This window comes from Jatropha curcas, chromosome 11 (genome assembly GCF_041381405.1).
Source record: "Jatropha curcas cultivar XTBG-Jc1 chromosome 11, XTBG_Jcur_1.0, whole genome shotgun sequence".
Taxonomy (NCBI): domain Eukaryota; kingdom Viridiplantae; phylum Streptophyta; class Magnoliopsida; order Malpighiales; family Euphorbiaceae; genus Jatropha; species Jatropha curcas.
This window is the reverse complement of record NC_143161.1, coordinates 6,346,450-6,363,228: the sequence shown is the minus strand read 5'-3', so window position 1 is coordinate 6,363,228 and position 16,779 is coordinate 6,346,450. Positions and strand designations below refer to the sequence as shown.

General features: G+C 30.5%; 2 protein-coding genes and 1 non-coding gene across 5 annotated transcripts; all 3 read left to right on the top strand.

The window, feature by feature from the left end:
• Window positions 1-55: 55 nt before the first annotated feature.
• On the top strand, window positions 56-1,676 carry LOC105633154 (Mitochondrial ribosomal protein L37). Of its 2 annotated transcripts, none has more exons than XM_012215719.4 (2): window positions 56-214; window positions 1,012-1,555. In XM_012215719.4, exon 2 carries the CDS (start codon window positions 1,017-1,019, stop codon window positions 1,416-1,418), a length of 402 nt encoding a protein of 133 aa, XP_012071109.1. In that variant the 5' UTR covers window positions 56-214; window positions 1,012-1,016; the 3' UTR covers window positions 1,419-1,555. The 2 variants fall into 2 exon arrangements, with proteins under 2 accessions (XP_012071109.1, XP_012071118.1); XM_012215728.4 differs by having other exon boundaries at window positions 96-214; window positions 968-1,676.
• Window positions 1,677-5,588: 3,912 nt separating this feature from the next.
• Window positions 5,589-9,959, top strand: LOC149492435 (Ankyrin repeat family protein). Of its 2 annotated transcripts, XR_016318880.1 has the most exons (3): window positions 5,589-7,405; window positions 8,035-9,458; window positions 9,659-9,959. XR_016318880.1 is itself a non-coding variant. In XM_089716542.1 (2 exons), the coding sequence occupies exons 1-2, from the start codon at window positions 6,698-6,700 to the stop codon at window positions 9,373-9,375; spliced, it is 2,049 nt and encodes a 682-aa protein (XP_089572668.1). In that variant the 5' UTR covers window positions 5,589-6,697; the 3' UTR covers window positions 9,376-9,638. The 2 variants fall into 2 exon arrangements, 1 of the variants encoding a protein (XP_089572668.1); XM_089716542.1 differs by lacking the exon at window positions 9,659-9,959 and having other exon boundaries at window positions 8,035-9,638.
• Window positions 9,797-9,958, top strand: LOC105633142 (U1 spliceosomal RNA). The gene has a single exon (XR_005177946.2). It is a non-coding gene; the product is annotated as a U1 spliceosomal RNA (transcript).
• Window positions 9,960-16,779: the final 6,820 nt, after the last annotated feature.

Below are 16,779 nucleotides of genomic sequence, written 5' to 3'. Positions count from 1 at the left end.
GTTTATTTCGACCCATTAGTCAAAGAACTGGGTTCCTGGGCCCAAAATATGGGCTGCCCCGATTAATGGGTCAAAACCGAAGATGTGAAGATCAAGTTTTTATTTGAGAATTGTGAATAGGGTTTTTGTTTTGGTTTCTTTGTTTCAGAAACCCTAGCCCCCAAATTCAACATATTGAAGCATCGATCTCCAACATTTCGAGTTTCGCTTTCAGGTATTTCCATTTTATTCCATTTTCTTTTGTAATGCGCTGTTTGGTTGCTGACAATGTTGTAGGAAAACTATTCAAGGCTGGAATTTTCTTTTTCTCTCATTGCGTCTATAGTGATACTCTTTGTATATTGATCAATTTTTAGGTTGTGTAATTTGGAAAGCGAATCGAAATGAATCTCGATTGTCGAGTTCGTTATTATAATCTTTTTTTTTTTTTTTTTTTTTTGAATTGGCCCTCTTTTGTGTTTGTGCTGAACTGTGATTCAGCTTTTGCTTTTATTTTATGAAATGCTGTGATTTTCTTCTTTGCAAAATTGATGCTTTATCATTTTTTCTTCTTCTGTTCTGTTATTATTTAATTATAAACACAATCTTATTGTTTTCTGTTTTTTTTTTTTTGTTTTTTTGGAGAAAAAAAGGTGTACTATACATATTTCAGGCAATCTCTGCCTCTGCCCCTAAATCTTGAGTTCCCCTGTATGTCAATTTGAATTGCTCGTTTAAAAACAGAGACTTTTGTAGGAAAGTAAGTGTGAAATGCAGGCACTTTAAGAGTCTAATTTTTTATGGAAAACTGTTTATGAAACCCAATTTTCTTTTGGCTGTAAGTTTCTTTCATTGAGTTAGGTATTTAGATTTTCTCAAAACCCAAATGTTTGAAGGATAACACCTTTCTGACACACGCTGAAGCATTTTGAGATATTAGTCATGTAACAGTTTGTCTAAGAATGTGTATCGGTCTTCATTTGTTCAGATTCTGAAATCATCAGTCAGTAAATGTTAGAGATAATTTTGCAGGAGTTATGGCTATGAATCACATCAAATCATTGAGGGGTATCATGATTACTAAGGAGGCGTTTAGAATAGTGGATCAGCGAACATTTGCTACTAGCACTAGCAAAGCAAAAAAGGGTGGAAAAGGGGGAGCAGCAGCCGATGCTCCAAAAGCATCATCTCTGAGCAAAGAAGTTAAGTCTACCACTGTAGTTGGTGCCAATATTCTTAAGGATGGAGCAGATCCCAAGGTCTTGCCTGACTCTGAATACCCCGATTGGTTGTGGCACCTGCTCGATAAACGTACTGCACTGAGTGAATTAAAAAGGAAAAATGTTAGAACTCTCTCCTATGAAGAGCTCAAACGCTTTGTCAAGCTAAACAACCGTGCTAAAATCAAGGAAAATAATTCTGTTAAGGCCAAAAATTGACATAAAGAAATCTGTAAGAGGCATTGTCTTGACTCTTTGTTCAGTACAATTTATCGTTTTTGTCTAGGATCCTTAATGTTATTGAGTTGCATTCATGAAATGGAATTCGAGGAAATGCAGAAATGTTTTAGTATCTATCTGCAGCTCCAGGTTCTGTTTTTATTTATTATTTTCTTGTTTTACTTTAAGTTTCTACTTTCTGTCTAGAACATTGTATGCTGTTTCAAATAGTATAATATTGGGGCTTGTGGCGATAAAGGTTTTGATTTGCTGACTTTCTGCTGTTGGAAACTCTGAATTGGCATTTCTTTGACTCAATGCTATGCGAGGCATCCTCCCAAATAAAAGGAAAGAAATTATAACAATGCAATTGTATGTCTGCTTCTTTTTCATCTTTTAATGAGACAGTTAATGATTCATTACTTTCATCATAGACTTAGCAAGTAATCTTGACTTTCCACTGTTTTCCTTTTCTCAAAGTGGTTTTTGATACATACTCATGGCTGCTTGCTTAATTTAACGGTAGTTTAGCTGTAAATATGCAGAGTAACAAGGAGAATCTCTTGTAACTTTGCTTAACTTAGGTTTTGCAAGTTGTGACATTATCTTTATAAGACAATGTCATTCAGTTTTTACATATATACTTGGACGGTGTTGCAGGACCATTTTATTGGGAATGAAGTGGAAAAAAAAATCTGATTTCCAGATTTGTTCAATGATTCAAAAAATTTTGTTCTGATGAAATTTAATAACATGAATATTTTTGGTTTGATACATGTAGCCCACTCTTCAGACTAACAGAAGTAGATGTAGACCCTTGTGTAGAATCTTTTAGTTGATGGGTTCCTATCTGTTTCTATGTAAATTGAAGTAAGCAGTTATTACTTCATGTCATGTAATTAGAGGTAGCTAATTGAATTATGCAGTTGGGCCCTAAACTTGCCAATGAACTTTTAGTAGGTGGAAGGCACCTCCTGTTGCCTCCTTTACTCATCTTAACAATGGTGACCCTCCATCCTTCAGATATTCATAGTGAAATGTATAAAGCTTTTCCTTTTTCCTTCTTATCATTGACTTGGTGGCCCTTTAATGCTCATAAGTGTACGACCGTTTTTGGATATTTATATTCTGAACCAAACCCTTTTTTTTCTTTTAATCAATTTGTTGGGTTTGGTTTGTAATGTGCATACTAGGGGGGAACACCTGTTTAATATGTTATATGCCCAAGATTCAAATTACAATGATGAGTGTAAATGAGTCTGAGCCAAGCTCGAACTTGCCAGGCTCAAAGTTCGGCTCGATAGAATTTAGTTGGGTTCAACCTCGGTTCGAAATTCAACATGCCTGAAATTTTAAGCTCGGGTTCAGCTCGAGCTCGGGTTCAGTTTGAGCCAGTTTGAGGTCGACTTTAAGCTTGAGTTTAACTTGAAAAATTTTAAACTCAAGCTCAGCTCAAGGTTCGAGTAACCTATTATATATATATATATATATATATATATAAGCTTGATAAGGCTCAACGAATTTTCGAGCTGAATGTCATTGAGCTTGACTTCGGCTCGCTTTGAGAAGACTCAAACTCGATTTGAGTGGAACTTTTTTCGAGCCGAACTCGAATAGCTCATGAGCCGGCTCTGCTCATTTATACCCCTAATAATGATAAGCAAGTCACTTACTAGTAGCCCAAAATAGAGAAAATTGTGGGTAAATATATATACTCTTTCCGTTCCATTTTGTTTATATGGTTTGACAAAATACAATATTAGAATTTTGTAAACAAAAATTATTTTACCTATTTTTTACCCTTAACTTATTAAGATATTAATAAAAGTTCTAAATTTAATGAACAATTATAAATGTTATTATGAGAAAATTAATTATTTAGATTTATAAATTTAGAAACTTTACAAATATTTTAGGACATTCAAAAAATGAATAACAAATAAACAAAATGAGATATATATAAAATGATCACAATTATCTTTTGATCTCCATTGTTATACGTGGTCCATGTATATATTGGTGGCCCTAAGTTTTGAAGGACACAATCCTTAGGTAAAACACAGTAAAGGGATGGAGACCAAGTGATGAGAGCCATTCTTCAATGGAGATATTGTTATATGTGTTTGCTTTATGCCCATGTGATAGTGAAGATTGGGAGAGAAAAGGTTGAAGAAGCAAGAAAATGATATAAATATGGACTGAAAAAGTTGACATAATATGCATTATTATTGTTTAAAGCTAGCTAGCATGAGGCAACCCACCCCTTACCCTCTTTCCATACCAACCTTTTTCAATGTAGCATTCAAAAAGTTAAAGCTGCCTCTCACATGGCTATTTTTGCTTTTAGATTTTAGTTTCTCAACTCTCTAGTAGCTTGATGATTGGATTTTAATTTTAGGGTTTTCAAGAAGGAAATCAAACTATTACAGCTCACCAAATCTTTTATTGTAATCTTCCCCAAGCATAAATATATAATCTCATTTCTATCAAATTTAAGATGAAATTGAAATCACAAACCTAAATTCTTAATTAGTCATTTATTTCTACCAGAAAGATGGTCCCCAATTAGGTCAGTCTTTATATATATAATTACATATTACGTTAATTTTTATTCAATAATTGTTTTTTATAAAAAAAAAAAAAGGTTTTATTCATTAATTAATTAAGATCAAAATATTCACCTTTTATCATTATTATTATTAACGCTTTGTCCATTAACTTCTAGTAACGAAGTTCTATTATATTTATATGAGAAGAAAAAAATATATATATTAAAATTAAAAAATTTATAAGAAAAAAAATATTTTATTATTTAATTTTAAAATTTTATAATTTATAAGATAAGAAGTAATATAACCTTTACACTTGATTATTAGGATCAACTAAGGTGGCAATGATGATATGTACCTAAAAGACTTAAAAACACACATGGCTTCCATTTCTGAATAATTAATTAATTAAAGGATTTATTTACTACATTAAACTATACAATTTATTACAAGCTCCATCATTTTCAATAGCTTCATGCTCACAATAATGCTTATCTATTGTTCAACAACGTGCAATGTTTCCCATTTAGGTATGAAATTGGAATTCACAAATCGAAAAGATAAAAAAAAATATTATAGGTAATTTAAAAAAATAAATATAATTGAGAAAGTGAAGAGTAAATTTAGAGTCTGTTGAGAAAAAAATTTTATTACAAATTAGAAATTAAATTTAAAATTATTTATCGTTGTTAATAAAATTTACGGTGATTAAATATAATATCACTTAAAAGTAAGAAAATGTGTACAAACATCGAGCAATTAATACATCAAGAAACATTTTAATTATCATGTAAGGAAGCGAGCATTTTAGGTCAGCGGAGGAAGGGCGGTCGGCTGACAAGCTGCCGTGCGGACCATCCTCTCAGACAGCTACCTTTCAAACTTTCATGGATGGATTTTCAATTTTAGACACTATAAAGAAATATTCAAATCATATATATTATTAGTTTTTTTTTTTTTATGTATATATAATTATTATTTGGGTATATGAAATACTTCAAGTTTATCGTTAGGGGCAAGACTGTGTATACTCCAATTGTCTAGTAACATCTGTTGTATAAGGTAAAAAAATTTTAATTAATTTGATATTGGTGAAGATTCCAATTTGAGATAATATGATTTATATTTAATAATTTTAGAAAAAAGTAGTTGATTTGTAATTTATATGATATAGAGTATATTAATTTTACAAAAATGATTACTTAAATTAATATGGTTATATGAATTTTATTTATAATTATTTAAAAATAATAAATAACCATTATTAAATATTATATAAAAATTTAATTAATATTTTATTTATAGCATATTAAAATAAAAAATAATATGTTTATTTTAAAAATTACATGATAAACATTCTAGTAACTATTATAAACAATTAAACCAAACAAATCCTAAAAAGAAATGTAATTTGTAGTGGCTTGAGTGCTTCATTAACAGCACAAACATGTTTAGTTAACCAACAACCACGACTTTTGGCTTGGTAGTGTAACTGACAATTCAAAGACCATAATTATTAAAAAACTACACATAAATATAAATAAATTAACTAAAAAGCTGAAAAAAAAAGAAAAAAAAAGAGGAAGGTGACATTAACCGACTAAAAGGAAATTCCTTATGCCAAAAAGGAATCTGGATTGGCTTAGCTTTTATAATTACTCCAATATCTATGTCCACTGTAAATCACTTCCCCCCATTTCATTAGCTTGCCACCTTCATTATTACTTCAAACCCCAAAGAAAAAGCTGTAAAAACCTCTCTCAATTCCCACTTATTATCATCATTATTTGTTCATCCATCAGAGATTAAAAGGAACCTTACCTTCTTGTTATTTAATATCATTTATATGTCCAAATCTTATTTGTTTACTTCACTTACCCTCATGGAAAATCCAAAAATCTGTTAAAATCAATATTATCTGTCTCTTGTTGTTTTCTGAGAACAGTTTTTTTTTTTTTTTTTGGCTTTTATTCTATGTTTATTTTCTAATATTACTCTGAAGTGCATGTTACTTTTTCTGGGTTCTCTTTGTGTGGCCAATGATTTGTGTTTCCTTTCTTGTATCATCTAGTTGATATTTGTTAATTCTAAAGTTTTTGTTTTTTCTTTTCAATTTTTATTCTCCCATGTGTTTCTTTTTCCATTCTTCTTCATCTTTCTTTGTCAGTGTTGTAATGGGTTTTGCTGCAGGTGGTTCAGCTGCTTGAGTTTATAATATTTAAAGAGTTCTCTTCTCTTGCCTTCTTGGGTAGGCTTCTTTTTTAACTTCTCAATTAATTTTCTTTATTTTTCCATGTGTAGCTATCCCCTCCTTTTCCTCTAAATTTTTAACTTTCACTCCTCTGTTTAATTGATAAATTTGCTTGGTATTGTTCCAATTTACTCCAAAGGTGCTTTTATATTAGTTTTCTTTAGGCTCTGTCTTATTCTTCTTCATTAGGGTTGGAATTTTTCCTCCTTGTCTTCCAAGCATTTTTCAAGTTTTGCTTTCTATGGCCTCTCATGGCTTGTGAAGTCTTTATCTTTATCTAGTAGTGTTCTTGATTCTGTATTATCAATATTGGCTGGTAACCGTTTCTTGGTAATTCCTACTGATATTTGTAATTTTGTCAATTTGAGTTGGTCTTGATTCTTGAATTGTGTTAAGGGTTTTACTAAAATTCTCTAAAAATTGCTTCCTTTTCCAAATCATTTCCATTTTCCATTATTGTCTTGTTCCTCATTGTCATAATGCCTCCTACTTATTTTCCTCTTCGGTGGGAGAGTACCGGAGAGCAGTGGTGGTATGCTTCTCCCATTGATTGGGCAGCTGCGAACGGCCACTATGACTTAGTCAGAGAACTTCTTCGCATAGATAACAATCACCTCATCAAGCTTACCTCTCTCAGGCGAATTCGACGCCTTGAGACTGTTTGGGATGATGAGGCACAGTTTGATGATGTTGCCAAATGTCGCTCTCGAGTTGCTAGAACACTTTTTCATGAATGTGAATCTAAGAAAGGAAAAAACTCTCTTATCCAAGCTGGCTATGGTGGATGGCTTATGTACACTGCTGCTTCAGCTGGAGACTTGAGTTTTGTTCAGGAACTTCTTGAAAGGAACCCTCTACTGGTTTTTGGTGAAGGAGAATATGGTGTTACTGATATATTATATGCGGCTGCAAGAAGCAAGAATTCTGAGGTTTTTCGAGTTGTTTATGATTTTGCTGTCTCTCCAAGGTTTTTGACAGCAAAAGTTGGAGAGTTTGAGGAGCACATTGGAGAGATTCCTTCTTTATACAAGTGGGAAATAATTAATAGGTCTGTTCATGCTGCTGCTCGAGGTGGGAACTCAGCCATCTTACTTGAGCTTCTTTCAAGTTGCTCTGATGTTTTGGCTTACAGAGATAAGGAGGGTTCAACTATTTTACATGCAGCTGCTGCCAGAGGCCAGGTTGAGGTGAGGACTTAACTAAACCAAGAATTGAAATTATCAATAATTTTGTAGTTTATATAAAATTTATTTGTTTCTCATTTGCTATAAGTTTTCTGATATTTCCATAGTTTGTCTTTCTGTTACTTCTTGTTGTTTAAGCAGTAGTATTCGTTTTGCTGTTATGCCATGAATGATTTAGCTAATTAATAATGTACAAAACTACAATTTATTCAGGTGCAATCGATGGTTTCCCGAACCATCCTATGATTGAAAAAGAAAAAGTCATGTATTTAAAAGATTAATGGATAGCTATTTTCCTACTGATGAACCACCTCAAAACACCATGATTATTTGTTCCAGTTAGGATTTAAACTTGTGTTGATTGTTTGGGTTAAATGTGGTACCCAGAAACTATTGAATCCATGATGAATAAATATGTAGGCTTACCAACTATTATCCATGGAGTAATATGCTTCTGGGATCATAATGTTCGACTTCTGAATAAAAGGAAAAGCATTTGAACCAATAGAACCATCTATTCAGGTTATATAATGGAAGTATTGTGTCATAGATATGGTCACAATGCATTCATCAATCTCAATTAAGAAATTTTTTATCTTTTATTCTTATAAGCTCTGTTATCCTTTATGCAGGTTGTTAAAGATCTAATAGCAAACTTTGATATAATCAATTCCAAAGATCATCAAGGCAATACAGCATTGCACATTGCTGCTTACAGGGGTCAATCATCTGTAGTTGAGGCTCTGATTGTTGCGTGTCCTGCATTGATCTCTTCAACGAACAACGCTGGAGAAACTTTTCTTCATATGGCCGTGTCTGGATTCCAAACTCACGCATTTAAAAGATTGGACCGTCAGATTGAGCTTATGAAGCAGTTGATATGTGGGAAAATATTCAATGTGGAAGATATCATCGATGCCAAAAACAGTGATGGAAGGACTGCGCTCCACACAGCCATCGTAGGAAATGTTGATTCTGATCTTGTCCGGCTCCTGATGTCTGCTCCATCGATCAATGTGAATGTCCGGGATGCAGATGGGATGACCCCACTTGATCTACTCAAGCAACGTCCACATTCTGCATCATCAGATATGCTCATTAGGCAACTAATTTCAGCAGGTGGTATATTTGGTTGCCAAGATTATAATGCAAGAAGAGCTATTGCCTCCCGATTGAAGATGCAAGGAACTGGAACCAGTCCTGGGACATCATTTAGAATCTCCGATGCAGAGATATTCTTGTTCACTGGTGTTGAGATTGCATCAGATGCCGGCGCTGATCCAGCTAGTGTAGGAATGCGTTCACCTTCAAATGAACATGTCGACTCAACTAATGTGAACCAGAGCTCAACAACTAATAGGATGTCAGTTTCTATGAATAATGCAGCACAACAATTGAAAAGAGTCCTCCACTGGCCACGGCTTAGAGGAAAGAAAACTGAAAGATTCAAGAAATCAGTGGATCAAGGTTCTGTAGAATCATCCAAGAAATGTAACGGTTCAGAGGAAACCCCTACTCCGCTTCGTCAAAGATTCATGAAGCCCTTATCTCTTCCTAATAACAAAAGAACACTTTCTGTTAGGAGTAATCAATCAAGTCCAACAGCTAAAAAGAAGTTTGCTTCGGGTATAATGCATGGTGTCATTCCAACTGTGCCGCAAATGACTGTTCCGGGTCGGTCAAGGTCAAGCTCATTTTCGAAATCATCCATATCTTCTCCTAGTTCATTGGATAAACAAAAAGGGTTGTTTATAGATACTGATGTTGCTGGACCATCATCTTCCAATCAATCATTTGATGATGGAGCACCAAATGTGATCAGAAAAGAAGGGTCTACAACTACAACCACAACTGCAAATAAGAAGTTGAGGAGCCAGTACTTCTGTTTTGGTACAGCTGCTCTGTCAGTTAAAACACCGATAAGCAGGAGGCAAAGTCAGAGCTCCAATCCTTCTGTTATCTCAGTGGCTTGATCAGGAGCTATGGCATTCTGAAAGAAAGAAAGAAGTGGTGTCCATAGCTGAGCAGCAAGGCAAACTGTCTAACTTAGAAGAAGGTTAGCAAATTCTGTAGCTATTTCCTGCATGTTTTTTTTTTTTCTTCTTTTTCTTGTTTAATATTTGAGTAGGTTATGTAATGGAACTTAAAACTCTATCTCTAAAGTACATCTTGTGCTTTACCTTGTTCACAGTAGTGAGGAACAAATGTGATATTCTAAGCAGTTACTATTCGGCAACTTCTTTTTCTTGTTATTAGGAAAACAAAACGCAGAGAGAGGGAGCTCTATTGGGAAAATATAAACGAAGATGAATTAGCTAAATCCCACATCGGAAATTATGCCATTGAATATACAGCTGAGGTGTATTAAGTAGAGGCCAAAACCTTCGATGAAACATACTTACCTGGACGGGGTCAATGGGTGATCAACAAGGCCTATGGCCTAGGTCAGTGACTTCCATTGCACTTGGGAGGGGTGCTGGTCTAAGGTCTCCTCAAAGTAGGAGAGCCTACGTCATAATTTGTGGCAGTGGGGGCCTGCGTTCGCGCGGCCCCTTCCCAATCTGAGTCTGAAGTTTATGGGCCTAAGTTTTGGAGGTTTACTTGATTCTTACCCTTGCGGTCTTTGGCCTTGGGGCTTACTAAAGCTTGCCTGCTAAGAAAGTTTAAAATTATAAAATCAAATTATTGAAAAAAAAAAAATTTTGTGTATTTCAATTTGATTAAAAATAATCCTTATTCCCCTCCATTTTACAACTAAATAAAAATGGTAATATAAGTCGCTTATTCTTAAATTTCTTTTAAAAAAAAAAATTATTGTTAACAAGTAGGCTGTCTCTTTTATTGTTTCCTCCTTTTTTTTCAGAAAAAAAAAAAAAAATATATATATATATATATATATATATATATATATATATATATATTCATTTAAATAAAGAATCTTGACACCATTATATTCTATGATTTCCTCATAGATATAAATTAACCCCTTTCACACCTGTGCTTATATAGTTATGGCATCACAATGACGTAATTTCTTTTCTATAAAAAATTAATCATCCCATTAATTAAATTATAACGTATATGATTAAATTGATTTTCCATGTTGCAAACGTCATCAGGGTACACATCCATATGTAGCTGTGAATTGTGACTTCCATGTCTTGTTTTATGAAAACTTTATAATCTGTTTAGACATTTTCTGTTTTTTTTTTTTTTTTTTTAAGGTTGTTTTGACATTTTCTGGACAATAATTCTCAATTTACATATATAAATAGCGACACTTTGACATACGACACCGTGCCATAGCAACTACAATTATTATTATAATTTCCTTTTGACATTAGTTCAAAATGTCTCGTACACGAGTATACTTGTGCTTGAAACAACTGACCCAAACGGTTTCAGTTATCTAGTTTTATGTTAATCATAATCAATTCCATTGACGAAGAAAAGTTTTTTTCTACTCAAAATAATAAAATTATTGAAAGAAACGTTTCTATTCTTTCCTGCTACCTGTTTAGTTAACTTATATACACAAAAATCAAATTAATTGTGCAAGTCATCGGAATTAATATTTATTAATTAACTTAACAATATGGTAAACATTATGGTTTAAATGTCATTATATACATTTTTTTTTTCATTTCCAATACTTAAAAAATGGTGATTAGACCTACACAATTATAAAAACATGTAAATGTGAATATTATTATTATTATTATTATTATTATTATTATTAAAAATGGTTATTGATAGTCGAAAAAATATTCATAAAAAGATGGAGTGTAGCATTCATGGCACATAGTGTTGACTTGGAACTTCCAAGTCTTTGTGCTACTTTTGCAGAATTTTCCACAGAAATGTAATCCAATTCTTGCGTTAGACATCTTCTGATTCAGACGAGACAGAGAAATAAAGAAACAATGGGTGCGTGAGTGGGCCAAGGCCCACTTGAAGGTAAACGGATACCACAACCAGAAGATTCCTTCTGTACATACATATACAGTCCCACACTCCACATATTTTTTTAAAAAAAATTTTAGGATTTAAATTATTTTAATTCCTGTTGTATCAAAATTAATTTCTATATAAAATTTAGTGAAATCAACCAAAATATTTTGTTATATAATAAATTCATTATTGAACAAAATTATATTTTTAAAATTTTAGAAACCAAGCATAATATTTTATTTCTCCTATAAAAATAATCATTTTCCAATTTTTCATTCATCTCAAAATATAATTCTACTTATGCTTTTAGAAGAAGATAATTTTATAATTTTATATTCTACAATTTGCATTTGTATTCAATATATATATTACTTATTACTACTTAATCAAAATTTCGAAATAAATAGATAATGGGCCAGCTTAGCATTCGTTGACCTCCCACTCAGGATGTTATATTCAAATTGTTTATTGGATTTGACTTTGAATGTTTTAGCTTTGTACCCAAAAAAAAAAAAAAAAAAAAAAAAAAAAAAAAAAAAAGATAGAATGAGATTCTTACAAGTGAGTTTCTAATTAAGAGGGCTTTTGGGAATTGATGAGAGTGGAAGTCAACTTTCTTGGTCCACATGATTGTGTTATGAAATCAATTTTGTACAACTTAAATGGTGGCTATTGAATTCTATTCAAGCACAAGATACTCATCTTTTGATTACAAATTTACCTTTTTTTTTTTAATTATTATAGTTATATAGAATAGTAAAAATAAATAAAAAAATAATTTCATTAGAGCAACAACCAAACGAGTAATCCAGCCAAATATATGTAGTTTAATTAGTGTTCTCACTAATATAGAGAGTACGAAGTGTCAGCTCGATCACTTGGGTTTTTTTACACTAATTTAGTGAGTTAAAGGGAATGTTATCTCATATTGTATAATCCACAATACCGTTAAATTAATATTACTGTGTAATTCACAATAATAATATGTCTCGTATCATATATTACACTTTTATTGAGATCAAGTCTTTTTTATTAAACAAAATTCAAAACATATTTGTGATTTTATGTTCATGTACATTCAAAATTTAATCTTTAGTATTAGTCTTACAAATCAAGATTTGATCAATTGAACTCTTAATAGCTAAGGAGAAAATTTTTCATAAATTTGAATAATAGCAATTGATCCAACTTGCTATAATCTATAACCTTAATTAGGCTTTACAAATAATATTTCTATATGTGATCCTTGAATTCATATTAGTGGGTCACGCTATCCATATCTATGTGTGAAAATCATTTTATATACAATTAGAATATTCTCATTGAAATTTAATTAAAGCTAAATTAATTAAAATGATTTAATTTTCTTTGCAAAATTTATATATATATATATATATATATATCAACATTCTTAGGAACAATTATGAGGAATAGCACTATGAGCACAACCACCACTATACATTAGGGAATTGTATAATTTAATTCTTTATTATATGCAAATAGATAGTATTTTTTCTTAAAAATAAATTGAAATTCACTACACGAGCAACACACAAAAAAAAAAACCATGATGAAAGAAAAAGTTGCATGTATATAATATAATATTTCCCAGATTAGGTAATAGGTATATAATATAAATATTTAAGGACTGATTGGCTGAAAATTATTTTTCGGCGGTCAATGCTCCACATGGTGAGAATTAGAAAATTCTTGTACTTGGAGTGATTTGCCAAGTAAGTATAAGAAGGTAATGAAGTTCATTACGCATCACGCAACCATGAAGGTTAGGTTAGGGCTATAATATTCTATCCAAACAAATTAGAACCGATAATAAATAATTAGTTGTAATTATTTAAAATAGTAATTGAACTTAATTACAAGTGTTAGAATACATGATAGTGTATGAGTCGAATACTTACCTCTTCTAGAACAGTGGATAATGATTTGCTGACCGTAAAAGTAATCACGAATTAACGAACTTACAAACTACCCTCTTTGTCCACAATCTGAAAGTCTTTTGTCTTTGTAACACGGGCGAGAGAAAACAGAGATCAAGAGAGGGAAGTTTTCTATTTGTTTTTGAAAGTGTCCGTGGATAATATTTTATTTTTATTTAATCGAAATTTCACACTCCAACCCTTTTATGTGAGTCATTTTTATTATTTGATGTGATTTCTACGTATAAACTTAGCGTATTTGTTTATACAAAATGTCTAAAAGTGATTCAAATTCTTTAAATAAGAGGTTAAATGTTCGATTTTTGTTAATAAATAAAATTTCTGTTGGAAGCGTATTTCCTTTGTGAACCTGATGGAGCACGAGCAAGATTAAACTTAGTCTATGAACTAGAGATGTGAGTAATATATAATCATTTTTAAAAATAAAAAATAAAAAGAAAACTCAGTAGAATCGTCAACAAATGATATTAAAAATATTACTTATATTTTATAAATGTTAGATTAGATCAACCTTTTTCCAAACGGAACAAAGGTGTCTGTATCAATCACATTAGAATAAAAAATAAAATAGAAGATAGTAATAAATTATATATTTATTTCTTTTCAAAAAAAAATTATAAAAAATAAACGTGTTTAGTTATGCCTTGTGTGGCGATTCTGGCTTCATACTGGTCTACGTCAGCGAGGGAGGGGTGTTTTAGTCTTTTAGTCTTCAATTAATGGAAAAAAACCCACTTTTCAGACGGAATGACCTTTTAATTAGACGCAGTTAAACCTGAGGGACTAATTATATATTAGCGCAAACCTTGAGATTAGTTGGATAATTATGTAAAACCTGAGGGACTAAATAATAATTTTCCCTTAAATAAATTATAAAAAATATATATTCACTTGTTGAGTGTGCATATATATGAGTTAATATACTTTGTGATCACTACGGAAAAAAAAAACTATTAATTAGTTACAATATTTATTCATATACAAACTCTAGTTAATTATATTAATAAAATGATTCCTCACCTTCAAATATTTGATTAGAATTTATTTTTTCTATGATGTGAGCACATTATTACTATTTGTTTATTTGTAATGATTTAGGAGTATTTCTATAAAAAAAATTAGGAATATTCTTATGATGCATTATGATTTTTTTTAATGTAACATAATTCGTAAGCTATGTATATTTTTTTCAGTCGGGTTTTTTTTTTTAAATTATATCAGAAATTAAATGTATATATATATTAAATTAGTATTAGAACTCGCGTGATAGCCGAGTAATATTAAAAGATGAAATAATTTTTTATAACTTTGACACAAACACAAACAAAAATTAGACGGTTGACACGAACACAACACGTTTAACCCGCTTAATATCATAAACAGATTTTAGTGGGTTGTGTTGACCCATATACAGCTCGTGTATCCCGTTTAATATCATATTAAGTTAAGTGGATGCGTTGACCTATATACGACCCACTTAGTATTTTTATCTTTTAACCTTTTTAATTCTAATCATATTTAAAAATAAATTTTCACACCTAAAATGTATAAATTCTTCGAGATTCATAATTAAAATAAAAAATAATACAATAATAAAATTTAAATATGTTTTAATTGGAGTATTTATATCTAACACTAAGATTATCTTTTTACTCTTAGATAAATGAGTCACTCGTTTAACTCAGGTGTCAACCCTTAATACAACACGTTTATATTCGTGTCATAAATAAGTGACTCGTTTATGACACGAACTTGTTTAACCTCAATCCTAACTCATTTATTTCGCGTGTTAGGCAAATTGTGTTCGCGTGTCGTGACTCATTTAAACACTCCTAGTATGACATGCATCAAAAGATGCACACACACTATTAATGTATTTTTCAACAGTGATAATAATTTTGAGAATTGAACTAATTATATTAAAATAAGAAATTAAGTATTTTTTTTATTTTATGTTTATGATTTATTATAAACTAGGCGAAGGCCCGCGCTTTGCGAGAGTTGCTTATAATTTACAAATACATATCAAAGATCCATTTTCACTATGTATTTTTTTTTTATTGTTGTATATTGTATTTATTAAGTTGTATTTAGTATATTATTAAAAAATCTATTTTCCTGAAGGCTACTTTATTAAATTATCATCTTATTTGTAAAATTATTAAATTAAAGAAATTATAGTGTCATTAATTTATTTTAAATAACTATACAATTCAATTAAATGTTTAGACTTTAGTTAAAGTTTATAAAGGTTTTAGTTAAAGTTTAAAATTCAAACAATTTATATTATCATAGATAATTCCATATAAATAAAGTTTTCAAATTCAATATAGATGAATATATTATTTATTTTATAATTAAATTATTTAACAATAAAATATAATTAAATTATTTATTAATATTAATTAGGTTTTTACGAAATTAAGGTTACAGAAAGATACAGTAATAATTAATTTAAATCAAAATAACAGCAGGTATTCAAAGCCTCCCATGAGCTGTAGTTCTTGATTTCGTGGTTCTTGATTTCGTGGATTACCTTCCAAACAAATACCTAAATAAGATGAAAACCTTTCCAAAAAAAGCTAGCGAAGGCCAAGAACATAAATGAAAAAACAAAAATATGAGCTAACAATTTAAAAACTAATAATTAATTTATTTGATAATTAATAATAAATAATACAGCAAATGAGAGAGTACCTTATAAGACAACATTAACAAATTAGTTAGTGAAAAAAGAAGGCATAAAAAAATTTTTCAATTCAATCAATATTTATGCGAATTGTATTCAGATCAAGACAGAATAAAAGAAACCCTCCGTTTTGCTTTCTGTATGCTTTTGTTCCTTTGAAGATTCCTGAAATAGAAATAATTAATTTATTAATTAGTAGAATATTCAACAATTTGAGAATGTTTAGTAATTAATTACTTGATTTCATTGTATACATGGAATCAGTTGGCAAGAGACAAATACGGAATTATCCCAAAACAGCATATTCACCATCACTTAACCAAATTAAAAGAAAGAAAAGATTTTTAAAAGGCTGCCTGCATTTCATATATATATAAATAATTGCTCACAAAAAAAAAAAAAAATTTATTCACCTGTGAGTGGAAGATTGAGGAACGTAGAGAGATATATTGATCATTAGCAATCCAATCCATCGCTAGGAATGTTTTTTATGTTGAGTTAATTTTATTATTTATAGATAGTAAAAGTTAAATCTGATAGCTAATTTTTAACTAGACTTTGTAATTCAAATAATTTGTTAGTGTAGATAATAATTCCATATGGACAAAGTGATCTTAGAGAAATATTAAAATCCAATCAAATCATAATTTGTTAACATAGATAATAATTTTTTATGGATAGAATGATCTTAGCAAATATTAAAATCCAATCAAATTATAATAAAATGAAAATAAAACTCAAAAATCTATAAGAAAAGATAAATGGAATGTTGAATAAAG